A 19,640-nucleotide genomic window follows, 5' to 3' on the forward strand; every position below is an offset into this window, starting at 1 on the left:
AAAAAAAAAAAACAGAAGCTGGAACCCTTTCCTGGTCAATTTTCCTAAACGTAAAGTTATGGTATTATCTACAAAGGGATGCAGTATTTGTCACCAAAATATCAACAAGAGCAAATACCACATGTATTCTGTGGTGTTATAAGGAAAGCAAATGGAATGCAGCTCATTATTAATGAATTAAGTGTCATCATTAAGGCGCTCGATGATTAAAACATATCTCCTAGCTTCAAACGTTGCTTTGCCTTACCAGAAAATGCTACAGTTTTAGATCTGCTTAGCTAGATCTTCCTTTTTTCTCCTTTGTGAAATAATATTTTGCTCATTTTGCACCTCTTTCATCTTTACTCCCCAACATAAAAATGTGTTAAAAGACCAAAGCATCATTTTTTGCTATTGGGAAAATAAAATAAATTATTATAAAATATTAAAAATAGTGGTGTTACGCAACAGGCATCTTGGTGCTCAAAGTTTACGACTGCGAAAATAACCCATCTCTGCTTTGAAATGAACACATAAATGTTGCATTCAGTGACGTGCAGAGACACACAACGTAAATACGCAAATGCCAGGTTTTTACTTGGTGTTTATTTTCTCATCGCTCTACACTCCTGCCAGAAACCAGGAGTCATTGTAATGCTAATCCAGTGCTCTGTCTTATCAGTGTTAAGCTGACAGTGCTTTGCTGCTGTTAGTGTGTTGTGTTTAAATGCTTTGACAAGAAGACTGTCAGGGCCTCGGGGTTTTATCCATTAGCTGCTACGGCACAATGGAGGGGAGGGCAAAAAGTTAACATCACTGAACTGAGCAACCTCCAAACACCAGATGACTCTGAGTGAGGGAAAGTTACTCCTAATGCTCGATGACAGCAGCCCTGATGAGAAACTTCCCCTTGCTTTACCTGTGGTACCGGTTTTTACCCTTGAGAGTGAGCAAATGAACCATATGTTTGACAAACATCATCATCTCATAATGTCACCTTACATGTTAAACACAACTTCATGCTTCATTAGTTGGTATGGTGACACACGGTGGCAGTTGGTAGAATGGTTTTACAGCATGAAGATCACTGGTTTGCGTTCGATCCCCAGTTGATCTTTCTATATGGAGTTTACATCTTCTCCATGTGTGTGTTTTCTCTGGGTATATACGTATATATTATTAGGAAAAACTCCACGGCACACAACGTGTAATGAAATATAATAATCTTTTAGTTTTAAATGACTGTGGAGCTGTGGCCCAGAGCCAATGTCTCTGTCATTGGAGTGGAACCCCAGGGTTCACCTCCTGGATTGAATCCCAGTTAGGGCGGTTGGTACCTTCCAGTGGACTCACCACCTGCAGGAAGGTTCAGAGGGGTTGGTACGGTGCAGTGTGATCTGGGTGGAGACTGCTGCCCCCACGTCCTGGTAACGGAAAAGTGAATGAAAATGGATGGAGGGATTTAAATGACCTCATCATTGACTAAAATCTCGACCTGTTTAGTTGAAGACAACACTGCTATACTGGCAGGAATTGAAGAAAGACATAAACAAAGATCTTCTTCAACAGCTCTGATGACTGTTTTCATAGCCATCTGTTGCCACCTAGCAGAAGAGGATTGACTTGCTCTAGATTTCATGCTTTGACGAGAAAAGAAAAGTTGATTAGTGAAATTGGATAATTTTCCATGGCGCACTAGTGTGCCACGGCACAGTGGTTGGGAACCACTGGCATAGTGCGTGTGACCAGGCTTTGTTATAACAAACTCTTACACTTAAAAGTGTACTGCGTAATATTGCTATGAATGATAGATAGATTAACTTGATTCTAACAATTTAATGTCAGACACAGTTTTTAACATTTCTTTGCTGAACAAACGACCTTCCATCGTTTCTTCATAGTAAAATAAGTGAGTAGGAAAGTTGAATGAGTCAGCAATTCAGAGTGAGATCCCCCACCAATGCAAACGTCAAACTTGTTTACTAGACATGTTTTTTCTAAGGATATGAAAAGTCTGTTGGCATGACTGTTAACTGTACCTCTTGTCCCTGACTTGGGACTGAACCAACCTGAGAACGCCAGTCTTAAAACCTTTTGTAGGAGGCTTGTAAAGAAGAAGAAAAGGAAAGAAGGAGGTAACGAGGAGATAATCTATTCCTAAATTATCATCTTTTTTTCAATGAGAATAGCAATTTTGTAGGAACTTCAGTGTGTTAAACAATTGCTCTAAATGTGTCAACATGAGCAGCTGGACGTCTAAAAAAAGAAAGGAGGAGAATAAAGATGGTAACGGGGGAAGAAGAAAGAAAGATTGAAAGGCTTTAAAGACATGTGGGAGTAAGGTAAGAAGAGAGGGAGGATAAGGTCAGGGCAGGGGAGGGAGGGGAGAAGTGGCAAAAAGCGAAAATGCAAGGAGAGGAATAGTGAAATAAAAAGAATGGAGGGAAATAAAAAAAGGAACAGGGGAAGTGAAAAAGAAACAAACACCACCAAAAATCCTCAATTTCTTATCTAACTGATCAAGGTTAATTCATCCTACAAACTGAACAAATGTAACCCATATTAGAGGTCTGTGCCCCCCCACCCACAGCTGGATTGGGGTGTTGAGCTGCCACAAATTGGGCCACAGATTGGGGTTAAATGCAGAGGACCAGCTTATCTGTCAGTATGTACAATGACCAATAAAGCTGACTCGTCACCTTCTTCTTCTTCTAGTTCTTCCTCTTCACTGAATTCAACCCAACTTACCAAAAACCGTGTGTAACATGAACTAAAATCCAGCCTGTGATGACACTCCGAGTTAGACAGGAGTGATTCTCAACATTAACGTGTCTGTGTGTGTTTCCCTGTGCGTGTCTATTTCAGTGTGTTCTAAATTACCCAAGTCTAAAGATGAGTGCTGCAGCCCTGTGCAGGAAAATGACAAATTGCCCATTTAGCCCATTGTAAGTGTCAATTTTTAATGCAGAGGGGTTAGCTCTGTTTTCAACACCTCTTAAGCATTTGGCTTCTTGGAAAAAATATGGCTCCAATTTGAATTACAAAATGTCTGACAGATGAGCAGTGATTGTTCGTGTCTGGCTGCAGCAGGTGATCATGTAGGCACATTAGAGCTCAGCGGGAACTGGTTCTTTTTTTGCTACCCTGACACAGGGTGAACATTTAATAATGGCAGACAGAGTTTGAGTTATCACCACATCTGACCAGTAGCTTTACTCTCTTCATAGCTCGCCCTCGTCCACGGGTAGCGTCCTCCAAATATCTGTTTGATGTTCTTAGTTGGGGCAGTATACTTCATCCCATAATAATAAACAAAAACAACCTGGCACGGACATGAGAGCAGAGTTCAGGACTGGGTTGTTCTTGTTTTGAGTGCATTGCATAGACATGTTAGTGAAGTCAAAATGTTTTAAGAGAAAAAAAACGGTATATATTAAATAAAATATTTGTATTTCTCATTATCATGTGTAAATAAACGATTACACAATAAAAGGAAAAAGTTGTATTATCACAGTCACTCTGCCCAACTGTCACAATGGAGACACCAGTACAATTAGTATAAAACATGGAAATACTTGTAGAGATAAAACTTACAGACTAACCACAGTTTTCATATATGAAATATCTGGTCAAAGTAGTTGTTGACAGGAAATAATCTCCTCCCACTTTTTACACTCATGCAAAGAAAAATCAGCGTTGATCACAGAGCGCCGCTGCAGCTGATTACTTTGATTAGTATGCAGCTTCTGGCTCATCTTTGGCTCGGCTCTCTTGTTTGTCCGTCCTGATTTGAGGGCCTCTGGATAATTTAGATTCAGGGAAAGCGGTGACAGAAGAGGCCTTATTAGGAGCAAGCCCATCCCGCCTTAAGTGCAGAGTCTCCAGTTCCATTTTCATTTACCTCCATTATTGAATTTGCTGGCTTCGTATTTGTTCTGATTGCATTTTGTGTCACCTCTAAAAAGAAAAGGAAAAAAAAAAACATCCCCCAAAAGTACTGTGACGCTCCAATGGGAGACCTTTAATATAATTGTGAAGTTAGGAACAATAGGAAAGTTTTAGGAGAGATATGACTTTCCCTTTGTTTTTTAGAAGTTTCTCTTTGTCTTATCGGAGAGAAACATCTGGAGGTTCCTTTAATCAGGATTTGTGTGCAACCTGGAGCCTGCGGGTCCTTTTTGTGAGGCAGAGGAAGAAGCTATAAAGCAGAAAGGTATGTGTGTTTGTGTAGAGAGCCCAGAGACGACAGCGAGCAAGAGAGGTGTCAGGGATTTATTTATTGTCATTTTGGCAATATGGTGAGAAAAAAAAAAAAGGGATCGTCCCTGCCTCCGCCCATTGGCTGCCTACACAGCTTCCATAAAACCCCTAACATAAGGCATTTTTCATAAGGATTCATCGCAGAACAATATCATTCGAGACTGCCAAATTTAATCAGGGGCTTAAAACACAATTATGGTTATCGGCGTGGACACAGAAGCGGCACGCAGGATTGTGGGAGAGAAGGAAGGAGGAAGAGACGGAGGGGGACCTACCCCTCCACCGTCTGCGCCCTCGCACTCCTCACCCATTTGTCACCAACCACAATATCTGTTTGGCTGGCAGAGCTAATAATGGAGAAGTGGAGGGGAAACAGGGCTCTGGAGACCCACCTACGCCTTTTGCGTTGAGATCAGATAAGTTCTCCTCTAAGTCAGAGGCCCTGGAAGCCACTGTGGATTAGCTTGTAAGAATTGTATCATTTATAAAACACAGCGTGCCCTCCCACCCCTGACAGCTTTTTAGGTGTGTGAATAATGCAGCTCCGTTATAAAATGTGCAACTGCAGGAGTAAACTGTTTTTGCCACACCACAAATGAAAAACTTTCCCTGCATTCGCTCTTTCAAAAAGTTCACTTCATTTTGGTCACTTTGTCTACCTTTTGCTGATGCTTTGTTTCATGTCACTTCCTGGAAAACGTGTGTTTGTTTCCCTCCTCTATTATCTTGGAAATCTACAGCGATTTATCTGTGTGTGACATAACTGCAGTCTAGTGACTTATTCACACGTATTCATGAGATTCAAGAACTTGTTTTTACCTACAGTTACTTTCCCAGCCTCTGTTATGTGTTTTTTTTTCATTCCTTTTTAATAAACACTCCAAGACTTGCCAGACATTGTGCAGAGGAGTTCTTACAAAAACCTACAGAACGTTCCCTGTGAGAACAAATCCTTGTTTTACAGTCCAGTGTTTTTGTTGAACTCGGATATTCTTCTTAAATTTACTTAAATTTGCTGGAGTCAGAAATGCACAGATTTGTTATATCAGCATAAATTGTTGATATTGTTACCTTCTTACACAACTCAAATACAACTTCCCTCATACATGCTCATTTAATTCTGATTCCTTTTTGTTTATTTCAAAGGGGTTTTTTTTGCCCAACATTGAGCACATACTGTAGCTACTCTTTCCTGTTTTGCGGGTGCTATACGCCAAGTATATGTATTAGAAGAGTGTGCTGGTACGACATGTTGTATTTAAGTCATGAACTCAAGAATCAAGCATTTCTTATAGTCCTGACTGACGGCCTTTCACGGTTATGTCACCACCTGCCATAATTGTTTTTGGTACGGCATTAAAACCAATTTCCTACGGGAACTAGTTGGCGAGTGGTGCAGATAAATATGTTGTCACACATTGATATACATCTGTCAGTTGTACCCCATACGTCGGATTGTGCTACATTCACTTTCTTTTGAGTTGAAAAAACATGTCTTCTGTGATGTTTGATATTTAAATTCTTAGCTTTGGATTTCGGACACTGACATAGAAGGGGATTCCTAATAGGAATAGCAGTACTGTAAACTTACTCCACGGGTGAAGAGCCCCCTGGTGGTCACTGGAAATACAACGATCGTATTTTTTCCCCTGGCTGCTTGCTTGATGCCACATCTGTAGCTGTATTTGTGCAGAGCTGAGTAGATTCTGAGATCAACAAGAGGCTTGTACACAATCGTTTTGTGTTGCTCTGTCTACAAATTCACTGGCTCTCGTCTGAGCCAATAGTTATTTTCCTGAGTTGCAGATTTGTTGCCATTTTGGTAATGCTCATCAGTGTTCCCTGAAGAGGCTGCACTCTAAGAAAATGAAGGCAATTTGTTTCCTTCCCCTGTTCAGCACCTTCTGTCACGCCAGCTGTCGGCACTGTGTCACAGGCCACACGGAGCACTGGGAACTGATGCGTTCAAATGACTGCCGTGAATTTACATTTCTTACCATTAGATTGTATAAAAGATTTCAAATAATGTTTTAGCCTGCCTGCTGGGTTTCCAACTAGTAAAAGAAATTCAAGAGAAAATAAAATGTTTACAATGAATTCTTTTTCTGCACCATTAATTTAAACTCTTGAAATACAAGTTCTTCTGTATCACTGCAGAAAACACACTTTTGTTACTGTCTGTGTGTGTGTGGTTCTATCAGTTATAATGGTGATAATGGTTGCTTAGTTACTATTTTTTAGTAATTATCTTATCATGTAAATACAAAAATCCTCGGCTTGTGGTAATCCAGTTTATCTACTGTGGCAATAATGCTGAAACACCGCTCTTCAAAGCTATTAACCTTGAACTAAATTGGACGATGTCGATATTATCATGGATTGGATGGTAACTCAGCATTCTTCAAGTAAGATTACTGCCCCATACTTCAACAATTTCTTACTGGTTTACATTGTCATCCAGAAGTGTCTTTCTCACTTATTAATGAAAACAAATACAATTAAATTAAATACAAGTATTATTATTATTATTAAAAATAACAATAATAATAATAATAATAATATAGAGAAGTAGCATTCTTTTTAACAAAGGTTTTCTTAAATTAATTAATCATTAAAAAACAAATTAAATTAAAAGAATCATTTAGCATAGTAAAGTCAAAATTTAAAAACATAGTGTGTTAAAACCTCCTGCAGACCAAGAAATACACACACACATTGTAATAATAAAAAGGAATAATTTTGTACGTCTGGATATGTTTTACGACTGAGTTTACTCTATATGAAATATTTAGCTTTTATTTTATGTGTGAAAAAAATAACTTTTAGGTGTTTAAAATCCTTTCCAATGAGAAGTATAGACAAATGAAATGCCACTAAACAGGACCTGGTGATATTCTTAATGGACTCAGCTCTGGCTGAGTGAAATTCCATGTCTCGAAACAAAACAATAAGTGCAGTTTTATGGACTCATCACTGGAGGACGGATTGTGACCACGGCTTTCTTCATCGGCATAATTAGTCAATGAAATAGAGAGAGAGAGAGGGGAAGAGAGATGGGGGAGGGGTGAGTGTTGTGGGACCAGTGGCTAACAGCACTGATGAACAGCAGCTCCCTACGGAGCCAGGGCAACTGATTGGTACTGGAACTATCATTGCTCAGGAACTATTTCAAGATATGGGCTCTCCGCGTGGCTGAACAACATCAAAATGACCCACTCGCTTTGCAACAGCGGCTTAGCACGGGGATCATTTTTAGCTCCCTAAGTACCCTCACCCTGACTGGCCTGTTTTTTCCATTTAGTGTGTGGCGTCCAAACAGCGGTCCTCCACCTTGTTTTTAAATGCTACTGCCCTTGTGTTGTTCTCATTGTTTTTATTGCTCTCTAAAGTCCAACATTTACAAGGATAAAGAAAAGGCCCTTTTGAACTATTTAATGGCTTTGCTCTGTGTACACAACAGTAAGTGCTATGAAATGGTTATTATAAATGCAAAAATCAGCGGTGTGACAAGTTTATTCCCAACATCATTAGGACTTTAATCAGGTTGATTTTTCTCTATCATTGATTTTATGGCATCCTTTTGTGTCCCTTAGTTGGTCAACTTTATAAATGCAATTCCATATGGAACATTTTGTGTGTCTTGTGTATCTATTTAGTGCGTTTGTTTTTGTGTCCTGATTGGTCAGAAATTCACATTAATAATAATAATAATTAAAGCCAGGAGTACTGACTGTACTAACTAAAGAGACAAGAGACTTTGAAAAAAAAGGATAGAGTGAGTGATAAATCTTCATGTCATGTAGTAAATATAATTAGAAGCTGAAATGGAAGTGGGAATGAGCCAGTGCCAACAATACAAATATATAGTTCTCGATGAGCCTCGCAGATGGATTTCTTATTAAAATAGCCAACTTCAAATTCAAGTGTGCTGCTACAACTGTTGATTTATGTACGTAAATATAATTCTATAATTTGGTCAAAATGTTCTCAACAAAACTTAAAGAATACATTTAGGTTTTGATGTCCTCTGATTAAGAACCACCTTTACACATTCATTACAGTGAACTAACAGTGTAATAATAAGGATTAGGATTAAGAACACCTTTATTCGCTCCACAGTGGGGACATTTTATTATTATTAAGTAAATAGTACAACGTATAAAGTATAGCATAGCATATACCAAGATATTAGCACATAAGTTAGCTTATAACCTTATAGCTTCAACTGCATATTGTTAGCTTTTTAGCCTTGGCTAATTATTTCCAACAATGTAATGTGTTGTACGTCTAGCTTACCAAGTTTTATCCAGTATAAAATTAAATTCCTCATTTATGTGTTGACTTTCGCCTTTACTCCATAGTCATGCATATGCAGTGATGCAATGGAGAGAAGCAGTGGACAGAAACAAAAGCACAGGGTCTTTACTGTATATATGAAAGTTTGAAAAGAATGACATCCTCTGTCTCTGGGTCACTGTCTTCTTTGTTCCTCTCGCCTTCCTTTATTCTGTTGCAGGACAATAGTTTTTATGGCCAGCTCATCTATCAAATGCATGTGAAGGGTGAAGGTATTTGATGGTGGTGAGGTTGCCAGGATGGTTGGTTGTATATCTTCCATCCTGATGGAAAGATCGAAGCATGGAGAGGAAGGGCTATACTCAAGGAGAGCAGAAAGAAATGACAGGGTGGTGGAAACACAGGTCTGTGGGCCGAGAATGTCTGACACAGCTCTGTCATCAAACAGTTCTTGCATGGATTAACGACCTCTGCTTTATGGAAATGGTGCAGTCTCAAGATTCACCATGTCCCTGACTTTGTTATTTACCTTTAGCACATACTTCAGCTCCATTTTTAAAGAAATGATATGGAATAAGACCCTCTTGGTTTTAACTCTATGCAGGTCTTTAACTGGCCACACCTTTGGCCACACCTTTCCTCAATTGTAGGAAAGTGACATAAATGGCTTCCTTCACGCAGATGAAATGAGTCCTGGCCTGAAGAGGCTGTAGAGGTCAAGGCAGTCCGCACTGCACTGGTACAGACAGTGGTTGTTGTGTGTTATTTTGTTTTAAGGTTGGACTAGTGGGCATGCCACCTTAAAAAAAATCTCGACGGTGGAATGCCACCTGGACTCCTTAAAGAATCTTTCTGGGAAGCATGCAGGACTTTCATTTTCCTGTTTCCCAGTGTGGTTGTGTTCCTTTCATTGAGTTATTATGATCTATATATCAATCGTCAGAAGTTGATAAAATAAATACCAAATTGCTTATTGTGCGATTCATATTGCGTAGCAATCTGAGACCAGTGTATTGAACGGTTCAGTACAGATACATGTATTGTTGGACTATTAATATATATGTGTATGTATATATATATATATGCATATACTGTACATATATACGGTATATATCCCTAAAAGATAAATATATGATTAAATTGTGTTTTTTATATAATGTCCAATTGTAGGACACTAAGCAATTTGAAAACACTCCCTTTATAAATTGTCCTTTGTGACTGGAACATGATTACATGAAGCCACGACTGGGGGCCATTCAGCCGACATAATACTATGTCACCCTAAGAGTGCTTTGAATGAATGTTCCCGTCTGCACCAAGGCCCACTTCCTTAATCAGGGTGTCAGATGGTAATGATTAGCTTCCTGTGTGTGCTTCTTGATGGGTGAACTGTCCACATATCCCATTCAGCATTAATAATCTACCCATGGAGATAATACATGTCTTTACCTTTAGATAATCCCAGCTTTAATCTAAACCACCTTTTTTATTTTTTAATATCACATTTCTTTTATTCTGACAAGAGCTTTCATGGAATCAGCCAGTACTTCATTTTCAAGAGAAGGGGATACAAGGTGAATTGTATCTAAATCCCTCATCTGGGTTAAACAACGCAGTCAGCCTTCGTGTTAAAGAAAATGAGACACCGGTGCGAGAGGGTGTTGTGTCTTTCCTGCCTTGGGTCACAGCCTGGGAGTTGGAGAGAGGATTAACATGGCCCTGTTTCATTTTGTGTCCATATCCCAAACATGGATTAGAAAATTGTGGAAGAGATTACTCTTTGTTATCAAGCTTCAGGCACTAGTCTGTATTTTTAAAATTGCAATAAACAATGCTTTGACCTATAGCAAGGGCAATATGAAGCAGGTCACGAGAGCCGCCATTACAGTTTTTTCTATAAACACAGCAACTTGACACAAGCAACCATTTACAAAACCACATTTATCAACACAATCCTTACATAAGGATTTAAAGTAATAATAATGATGATGTTGGAACATATCTTTAACAATGGTCTTTTCTTTATATTTTTACTCCTTAATCTTCCTTTAATTTCAAAATCCTTGCTGTATAAAATAATGTATGCCGCTTCTTTCTAGAGTGCATCAAACATGATGTTGTTGAATAAAGGCAGGCATTTGTCAGGAGCCTTCATCTTCACGCCCAGATGCACTTCAGGGAGCACAGTGAGCGTAGTGCGTTGAAACCTAGCCACGCTGGGAGTTATCCTTGAAGCATTGATTTCCTGCCATTGTGTATATGTACTTTATATCCATCTCTACAGTCTGTCCTTATTGCTCTTTTTTTTCTCCTTCCTTTCTATCTTCCTTTGCAGAGATACTCAATGGGGGCGTTTATGTTGACCAGAATAAATTTCTTTGCCACGCTGATACGATCCATTGGCGTGACATCATCAGGAACTCCCAGGCTGAGCTGCTGGTGGTGCCATCCAACAACAGCAATTTAGGATGTGAGTATTGCATTTGAAATAATAGGTTTTTATATGACCTTAATACCTGTTTTTAGATATATAATAAGATAAGTACTGTATGTGTATATCTTAGCCATCTGGTTCCAAAGGTGGATGGAAAATTTAGATCCTACATGTAGTTTGCATATTGTTTGGTGACATGAGTACTGAGATATATAATGCACTGTATCATGTGCTCCTGTTACTGTCTCAAAATCTTAGCGTCATGAATATATGAACGATGTAAAAATCTTCATCTCAATAAAAAGAGAATTATAAAAAGAATAATTATGATCCACAAAATGATCACCTGTGATTTTGGAACAACATCTTACTAGTTTAAAATAGGAAGTGATGATGATATTTTAATTTTTAATGCAAAATAGACAAAAAAGAGAATATTGTTAAAAAATGTCATTCATCCATATAGTACCACATATAAGTATCACTGCATCCAGATTCCCATTGGACAGTCCAGTTGTCAATCACGCTCTTCATTCAGGCATTGTTTTGCATTGTTCTTTAACTTCTATTTTCCCAACAGATTCCTTCAGAATCATAAACAGTTTTTAAAAAAGTCTGATTGAGTTCATAACTTACTAAGAAGTTGCCTCTCGACTTCTTCAGCTCTTCACTTCTGGTCCACCTCTGAGGCTCTGCGCATTACGAAGCCTCAGACCTTTGTTTTATTTATGACATATCCCTGATGGTCATTTGGCTACAAAGTCACATAGTATTACATCACTGTGAGAGGCTCTCAGCTGTAGAAAAGTGTGATGGTGGCTCTGCGGCCAGGCCCATAGAGCTGCTGTCTGTTGTGCTCTCCTTATATCTCCTGGAGTCTGACAGTTTCATGACCCCGCACCATCGACTCCCTGCCCTTTTCACGGTCTTTGCAGTCCCTTACCTCCCTCGTTTTGTGACTTAACAGACAGTGGTATCCAGCAGATATTTCATGTCAGAGAAGCAGGTTGTTAAAGAAAGACTCTCGTGAACTTTTCTGCCCTTTTCTTAACATTTCTCTTGCTCATATTAGGGAGCAGACATCAGCAGACACAGGTACTAAAGACTTCTTAAAGGACAATAACAACAAGGAAAGACTTTTCTACTTTGTTCATTGATGTGCTACACCCTATTAAAAGCTGGCTACTCCTAGATAAACACATTCAAGTAACATACAAAAAGTCCACCCTTGGAATGAGTAGAAGACCCTTGTCTGTCTATGGGGAGGATGGAAAACAAAAAAGAACAGAGGAGGTGTGTCAAAAAATGACAAAAGAGCATGTGGGAGTTGAGGTTGCCAAATTGGGGGGCCTTTTGCCAAGCTGCAGTTAGTATTTAACATTAACAGCCCCACTGTGGGAGTGGTTGAAAGGGGCAGGGTGACAATCTGTTGCTCTGTTCCACTTACTCTGTAATTAACCCATAGTCAATTAAGTCTGGATGATGGGCGACTGGCAGATGAAGGCTGTGGGCTCGCTGTCAGGTCGGACGTTGTGCGAGGAAGCGCCTGATGGAGGGAAGCGGGGGCCTGTCGTTTATTTACACACTGCCAGTGTAACAGGGTCTATTGTCAGACAAGCAGAGGAGATTCGACAGATCTGTCACTGTCACTGTCACCACTCTGGAAAATCGGAGGACATCTGTGAGGCACTTGGTTTTTTTGTGTGTGGGGGTGATTTGTGTCAGAACTGCATCAAAAGTTTGCAGAGGAGTTGCTGCGATTGCGTTAGACTTTGTGCGTGTGTGTTCTGCAGGCAGACGCTGTCATCGAACATGTAACGGACGCTGCTGGGGCCATCAAGAAGACCAGTGCCAAACCTGTAAGTAGACACAGAGACTCACTCTTAGTCTCTACGGCTGCTTCAATTACAGATTGAAGTAGCTATTAAACTACGCTAATGATGAAACTGTAACAATTCACTCATCATTATTTTCTGTAGCTCAAGGGTAAAGGTCCAAGTCACTGGTTCACAACAATTCTTGGCTTTTGACCCCTTTCTGTCATCACAGATATCTTGGACTTTTCTTCAGCCATCAATCAAGATGCAACAGCTCAGATGTTTTTATACGCTCCATTTTATTTGAACTCAATTTATATTCATGAAAATGAAAGAATGCAGTTGTTTTGATTTGTGTGGAGTTTTTATCACAATTTTGAAAAGAATAATAGTTAGTTGAAAAAATGTTATCAGTAATTTTGTATTCATTTCTAGACATTTCAGTGACCCCATTTAAATTACAGGCATACCATAAAACATCTATTGTGTAATATAAATGTGTAATACTTTGATTTGGCCGACTAAAATAACCACTGCTAGTTTCACACTTTGTTCTCCTCAATAAGTTTGAGTGGCCTGAACTGAAATGATGAGAAAAAATTATATTTAGTCAGCGAATAATAGCAAGTAAAAAGGTTTATTCAAAGCTGAAATAAATGCGAATAACTTTGGTTAGAAATAAAAGGCGAGGATGTTTGGAACAGTTCCAGTGCCTTGTGATCTAAATGAGAAGTAATAAGTTGGTAGCTAATTAATTTAATAATGTAATAAAGTAATTTTTATGCCAGATGGAACAGTAATGAATAGTTACAGACTTGGATTTCTTTTCTTAGTGTTAATGGTAGACTGATTTAGCATCACATTCCACTAAGTATTTAAATGTAACAATGCTAGCATGACTTAATACAGTTAATTTCTTAGTTCTCCACACAACAACAAGATGCTTTCCCTATTTGTTTTCTGAAAAACACATTCTTAAAAGTACACAGCTTTGTCTTTGACTTTTTTTCACTGCCTCCCTCTTCTACTGCATCATTATGTTCCCAACATGGCAGATAGTGAGCGCAGCAGTTTTTAATGCCTCCTCTTCAAGCTCCTGCTGACTTGCTGGCTGCTATTTCTTCCACTGTCCCAATAATTTGCGGGAGGCCCTTTTTTTAGCAAAAGTACAGCAGAAACTCATAATACAATTGGCACAAAACACATTAGTGTTTGTTTTGCACCAGTAACACTGAGAGAGTTTTTTTTTTAGTTTTGTTTTTAAAGTAGAAAAGGCTCATTCCCCTGATATTTACAGGAGATTGAACAACAAGAAATACGTCAAAGCTTCATGGGAGTTTCTCTTGGCCTTATTTTTTATAGCCAGAATACACATTGGGTAAACTGGGATTGTAGCAAGAAAATATCATAAAAGGATTAGTACTAAGGCCCTTGTATCACACTGTAAAGCTCTTTAAAAGCATAGCTACACATTTAGTTTCCACCCTAGTTATAGTTAAGATTTTGTCTAAATGCAACATGAAATGAAAAAAAAAGACTTTACTCAGTGTGAAAATTTGATTGTGCTTATTTTCTATTGTGTCTCAAATTTAAAGCACATTTTCTAACTGGTTCAGGCACAGAGGTGTTAGTAATATTTAGTAGCCATGTTTAGCCGTATTAGCAGGAAAAAGCAAAGGAACCCAAGTATGCATATGTAAAAAAAGTAGTCATATTAGCATTCGAGGTAGAAGTTTCTAAATGAGCAGCATAGGCAGAAGGAGTGAAAGTAATATGTAAAGCAGAATTATCTGAAGTACCAACAACGGCATAAAAACTACAGAGAACAGCATAGGTAAGCTAAACTAGCGTAGGTAAGCAAAGTTCCAAACGATCTAGCTAAATTTTCCTTAGTAGCAAAAGTTATCACATTAGCATTGGTAGCAGTAAGAGTCAAATTAGCATTTATAGCAGAATTAGCCGAACTTTCAAAGGTAGTTTAAGTGCTCACATTAGCGTTGGTAGTGGTGTTTTTATGTATTACTCTCCTTAGTGCAGGTACACAGATGAGTAGCAGGTAGCTAAAGTGATGTAGTAACCCTATATTTTTATACCTTCTATATATTAGCCCTACTCTACTCTATTATATATATATTATACCTTCAGACTATTGTTCTTTTGTATTTAGTTAGTCAAGTCTGTGAACTCAAAATACCAAAAGTGTGGTATTTACATTGGCCACCCCCTTTATCAGAATTGACTACAAAACATTCAGCAGTGCAATGTTACTGAGCGTGTGTTGGTTCTTAAATTAAACGTCTTTACTTCCTGCGCAGTGACAAAGACGGTGTGTGCTGAGCAGTGTGACGGCCGATGCTACGGGCCTTACGTCAGCGATTGCTGCCATCGTGAGTGTGCCGGCGGCTGCTCAGGTCCCAAGGACACAGACTGCTTTGTAAGTGGTACTTTGTGCACACAGTCTAACCCCTTCTTTCTGTCTTCCATTTAAATCCAAAAACAAAATATGTCTGCCATAATCCCTGCCAAAATGATCTACTTTGTTTAACAACAAACAATTTGTTTGTCGTTACACAGGGATTTAAAAGTCGATGGCAGTGTCTCCCATTAAAGATCAAATTGGTGATTCATTGTTTTAATTAATACCAATGCAGGTTCTTTCTGTATTACGAACAGGCACGCTGGTGACGAGTGCGCGCGCACACACACACACACACACACACACAGAAGCAGAGATGATATTGTAGTTGTATTTCACAGAAGGGTTCATCTAATCCAATTACTGCAGCTTTATCCTGTAGCCTCAGATGACAAAACACTTATGGGGATTATGGGAAAACATTTCACCACTTTACATCAGAGCTGTGTGTGAAACCGAGGCTGTAGGATTTCTCCCAGTTTGCCGTCCAAAGTGGCACCTAATGTTCCACGTGTAACCGTCTGTCATAAAAATGATATGTTGCTCTAATATGTGACAAAAATAAGAAAAACACTCACTCTGTGTCTCACACACACACACACTCACACACACACACACACACCTTGTCGTAATGTTTCCAGTCAAAGTAACGTCCAACAACCATCCTGTTTTTAATCTCCCAGGCCTGCACCAACTTCAACGACAGCGGGGCCTGCGTGACCCAGTGCCCTCAGCCGTTTGTCTACAACCCTATGTCCTTCCAGCTGGAGCACAACCCAAGAGCCAAATACACTTATGGAGCATTTTGCGTCAAGAAATGTCCACGTGAGTCTTCAGAAACATCACCAGTCCAGGGCCGCGCTCCAGAAGTTGGTCACAAATCCCATTTCTGAGCTGACCCTCGATGGCCGACTCCTGTTCCATCACATTCATAAACTACAGTCACTGAGGACTGGAGGCTTGACTCACTGAGGCCTAGTCCACATGTTTAGTGTCATTTCACTTTGCACCAATATTCATGATCATTTTTAGGAATAGGTTTTACTGTTTGTGCAGTGGTGTCGGCTAAAGAATTCATCCTCCTATTTATCCTGAGACGAGACTCAGCAATTATTTGTAAACAAGGGAAATAACTCATTAAAAATGTTTGTTTCAATCGACTCATTGCTGCACCATTTGTTGCAGTCTGAATACAATGAATCTCACCTCCTTTTCCTTTATCGACATCGTACTGTAGCCCAGCACTAATTCCAGAGAGCAAGAAGTGAGGCTGTATCACAGATTGAATATTTAAGTCCCACTGATCATCAGATGATAAGTCCCCAGTTGCACTTTTCCTCTTCTGCCACGGAGCACTAATTGGTTTCATTACTTCTTCTCAGCAATAAAGACGAATTAGTTTAGATAATTATACAAATGCCATTGAATAATGATCCATTTTCCTGGATTAGGAGATAAATGCAATTAAACTCTGAAGCTTTAACCTGATTAGGTTCCTGGTAGGTCTTACTAAACAGTTAGCTAACAGCATATTATCACTACAGCATCTAATCTGTGAGACGGAACACTCACATTTACCTCTGACTTTGACAGATAACTTTGTGGTGGACCACAGCTCCTGTGTTAGAGCATGTCCCAGCAACAAGATGGAAGTGGAAGAGAACCGCATCAAGATGTGCATCCCCTGCACAGACATCTGTCCAAAAGGTAAAGCACTACTATATGTCATATATAAATGTGCCTAATATTGATCTGTTACTATAGATTCTGTTAATTACAGCGGGTTCTCTACATATGTCGGAATTCCATTCATAATTACAAATATTAATGAATTTAGAGCTAAATTAAAGGTAATTAAAGGCCCAGAAACAGTGTCCATGGTGCAGTCTTAGTCTGCACAGTAAAAACAGAAAAAAAGGATGAAAAGAAAAATCTAATTGTAATTTAGAACACATGTTAAAAATATTGACCTTTTTGCAGTTTCAACTCCATTAGAGTCTGTTTTAGAATTGTATTTGTACTTGTATTTAACGTCGCAGTCTCTGGGAGAAGACCTTGAACGAGAAGTTCTCAGTGATAAAAGTGGTGTTTGTGAGAAGTTCAAGAAAAGCGAAGTTCAAAGGAATTCACTCGTGCTCCTCCAATCAATCACAGCACTGAATTTACTGCTTTCAGAAGAGCTTGCTGGAGTGAACCATTTTAATCTAGTAGCTTAAAGCTATTAGTGATGACTGCGGATCAACAAGAGCCCACAAGAATTATGTAAGAAGAGCTGGAGAGAATTGAATTTGTTGTGAAACAGTCAGCTCAGTCGTACCGTAATGTCACTAATGTAACCAATTTAACGCCCTGTTACAACCTTTTTTTTTATTCAATATGATATATAATATGATAAATATACCTGTTATTTATTATATAATATTTTATGTGTTGTAAAATGTTTTTCCGACCTTCTGTAATTTAAGAATAAGAATAATCCTCAGAAATCCTAAAATGCTCAGTGTGAAACTTGGCATTATTACTCCATTACAGAGGATCCATCACAGAGGTAATTCCTCCCTTCGGAGGGAAGACGCGTAGAGCGGCCACGGTGCACATTGATTAGCTAATCTCTTGATTACATCTTCACACAGCAGGGAGGGGTTAATGAGGGATAGCCTGCGGAACCACGGGAAATGATAACAAATTAACATTTCAGATATGGAATTGGCTGGTATAAATCACTATCAAAATGTGGTTGCACCGCTTAATGCTAACCTTATTCATCATCTCTCCAGCCCTCTTGTTTCTGTCAGAAATTACTTGGCTTGCACTAAGACTGCAAGTGTAATTAATGCAGATGTAATGGATTCATTACAGGCAGGAATTGGCTGTGGATTTGCCAGTGCTTTTATAGAGAGGGGCCACGGCCTCTTTCCACGCAACAAAGACCAGGGTATATTTATATAAAAGAGTGGGGAAATAATAGCCAAGAGCAGTCTCACTTGAATAAGTCTGAACATTACAAGGACGGCATGAAAATCTGAAATCCTGCGAAAATATTAATAGAGTGAAATAATCTGTAATTTCTTACTTACTTTTTCCTCCCGTTTTTGTTTCTTGTCTTTTTGTCTTAGTGTGTGATGGAATCGGCACAGGCAGCCTGCAAACAGCACAAACAGTGGACGCCAGCAACATTGACAAGTTTGTCAACTGCACTAAAATCAATGGCAACCTCATCTTTCTCATTACTGGCATCAAGGGGTATGTGTTTGTGACCTGAAGTCATTAGATTCACATGTTACATTTTGAAAGCAGTATTTGAAATAAATCCTATGTAGGTTTTCCAGTTTTTGAACTAAACTGAGCCATCGGAACTGCTATGACCTAATCTCTAAATTATTATTTATATGGTAATACAAACAAAAGAAATGTTGATCTTTTTCATGGTCAAAAGACTTCTTCATATTACCCATTATCTTTAGTGAATAATTAATCATCATTAATGTTGATTAATGTGTACGGTAGTTTTTTTTTTTTGCTCTTTTGTAATTTAAGTCACTGTTGTGGAAATATAAAAATTGCTTGACCACAAAATCAAATTAAATGTACGTTTAACTGGATAAAAAAGTAATATATACAAATAATCATACATTATATACACATAACAATGGAAACATTTATTGTTACAAAAAAATGTTTTGGTTTTTTAGTAATTTTTTAGTAGTTTTAATATTTTGCTTATTGTGTTTTTGCTACAGGGACATGTACCATGGTATTGGAGCTCTGGACCCCGAGCGCCTCAATGTGTTCCGCACTGTGAAAGAAATAACAGGTGAAACTGCCTAAGGGGGTCACCGTGGGAAAGCGGGAGTGGCCACGGGGGGTGAGGGTGGTTGAGTCTGAGCGTGTGTGAGACTCAGAGGTGTAAGCTGAAAGAGTAATGTTAACAACCTGCAGAGAATGGCAGTAAATGTGTGTATGTGTACCTGAGTGTATATTTACCCATTAGCTTTAAGAGGCCATAAGGGATGAGCGATACCTCACATATACAAACCCTTTTGTCATATTAAACTGTAAGTTGCAGTTAAGCCAAACAGCTAATGGAGTGAAACTGCATTTTCATAATGAAAACCCAAGCAATAAGAAAGAGCGACGACCATACCACTCCAGCGCTTCCGCTCCATCCGTTTAATGCCTTTCCCTCAGACGCTAATTTGATATAATCTGTCATTAAAGGCAAGTGCGACCACACACATCCACACAAATTGTAAAGAATATTACAGTTAATCCATCCTGTTAATTAGCATATGTCATCTACTCTGAACACATCTTCAGCTTACAATGGAATTTTATTTTTAGGTCATTTTCTTAAATGATTCTCTCTTTTTGTTATGTGCTTGTTTTTCTTCTCCACTGTCACAGTTTCTTGTGTAAAAACTACAGGCCATTATACCAT

At 38.8% G+C, this 19,640-nt stretch overlaps 1 protein-coding gene across 4 annotated transcripts in view; it reads left to right on the forward strand.

Annotated features, from left to right (window-relative positions):
• LOC103389576 (receptor tyrosine-protein kinase erbB-4) overlaps positions 1–19,640 on the forward strand; it is a 226,784-nt gene that overhangs the window by 141,759 nt on the left and 65,385 nt on the right. For all 4 annotated transcript variants that reach the window (XM_017038635.2, XM_017038634.2, XM_017038636.2 and 1 more), the window contains exons 4-10: positions 10,871–11,005; positions 12,763–12,828; positions 15,102–15,220; positions 15,886–16,027; positions 16,796–16,909; positions 18,319–18,445; positions 18,943–19,016. In XM_017038635.2, coding sequence (XP_016894124.1) covers positions 10,871–11,005; positions 12,763–12,828; positions 15,102–15,220; positions 15,886–16,027; positions 16,796–16,909; positions 18,319–18,445; positions 18,943–19,016 — 777 coding nt within the window. The remainder of the gene's footprint in view (positions 1–10,870; positions 11,006–12,762; positions 12,829–15,101; positions 15,221–15,885; positions 16,028–16,795; positions 16,910–18,318; positions 18,446–18,942; positions 19,017–19,640) is intronic.

Source organism: Cynoglossus semilaevis, chromosome 14 (assembly GCF_000523025.1).
Source record: "Cynoglossus semilaevis isolate Cse_v1.0 chromosome 14, Cse_v1.0, whole genome shotgun sequence".
NCBI lineage: Eukaryota > Metazoa > Chordata > Actinopteri > Pleuronectiformes > Cynoglossidae > Cynoglossus > Cynoglossus semilaevis.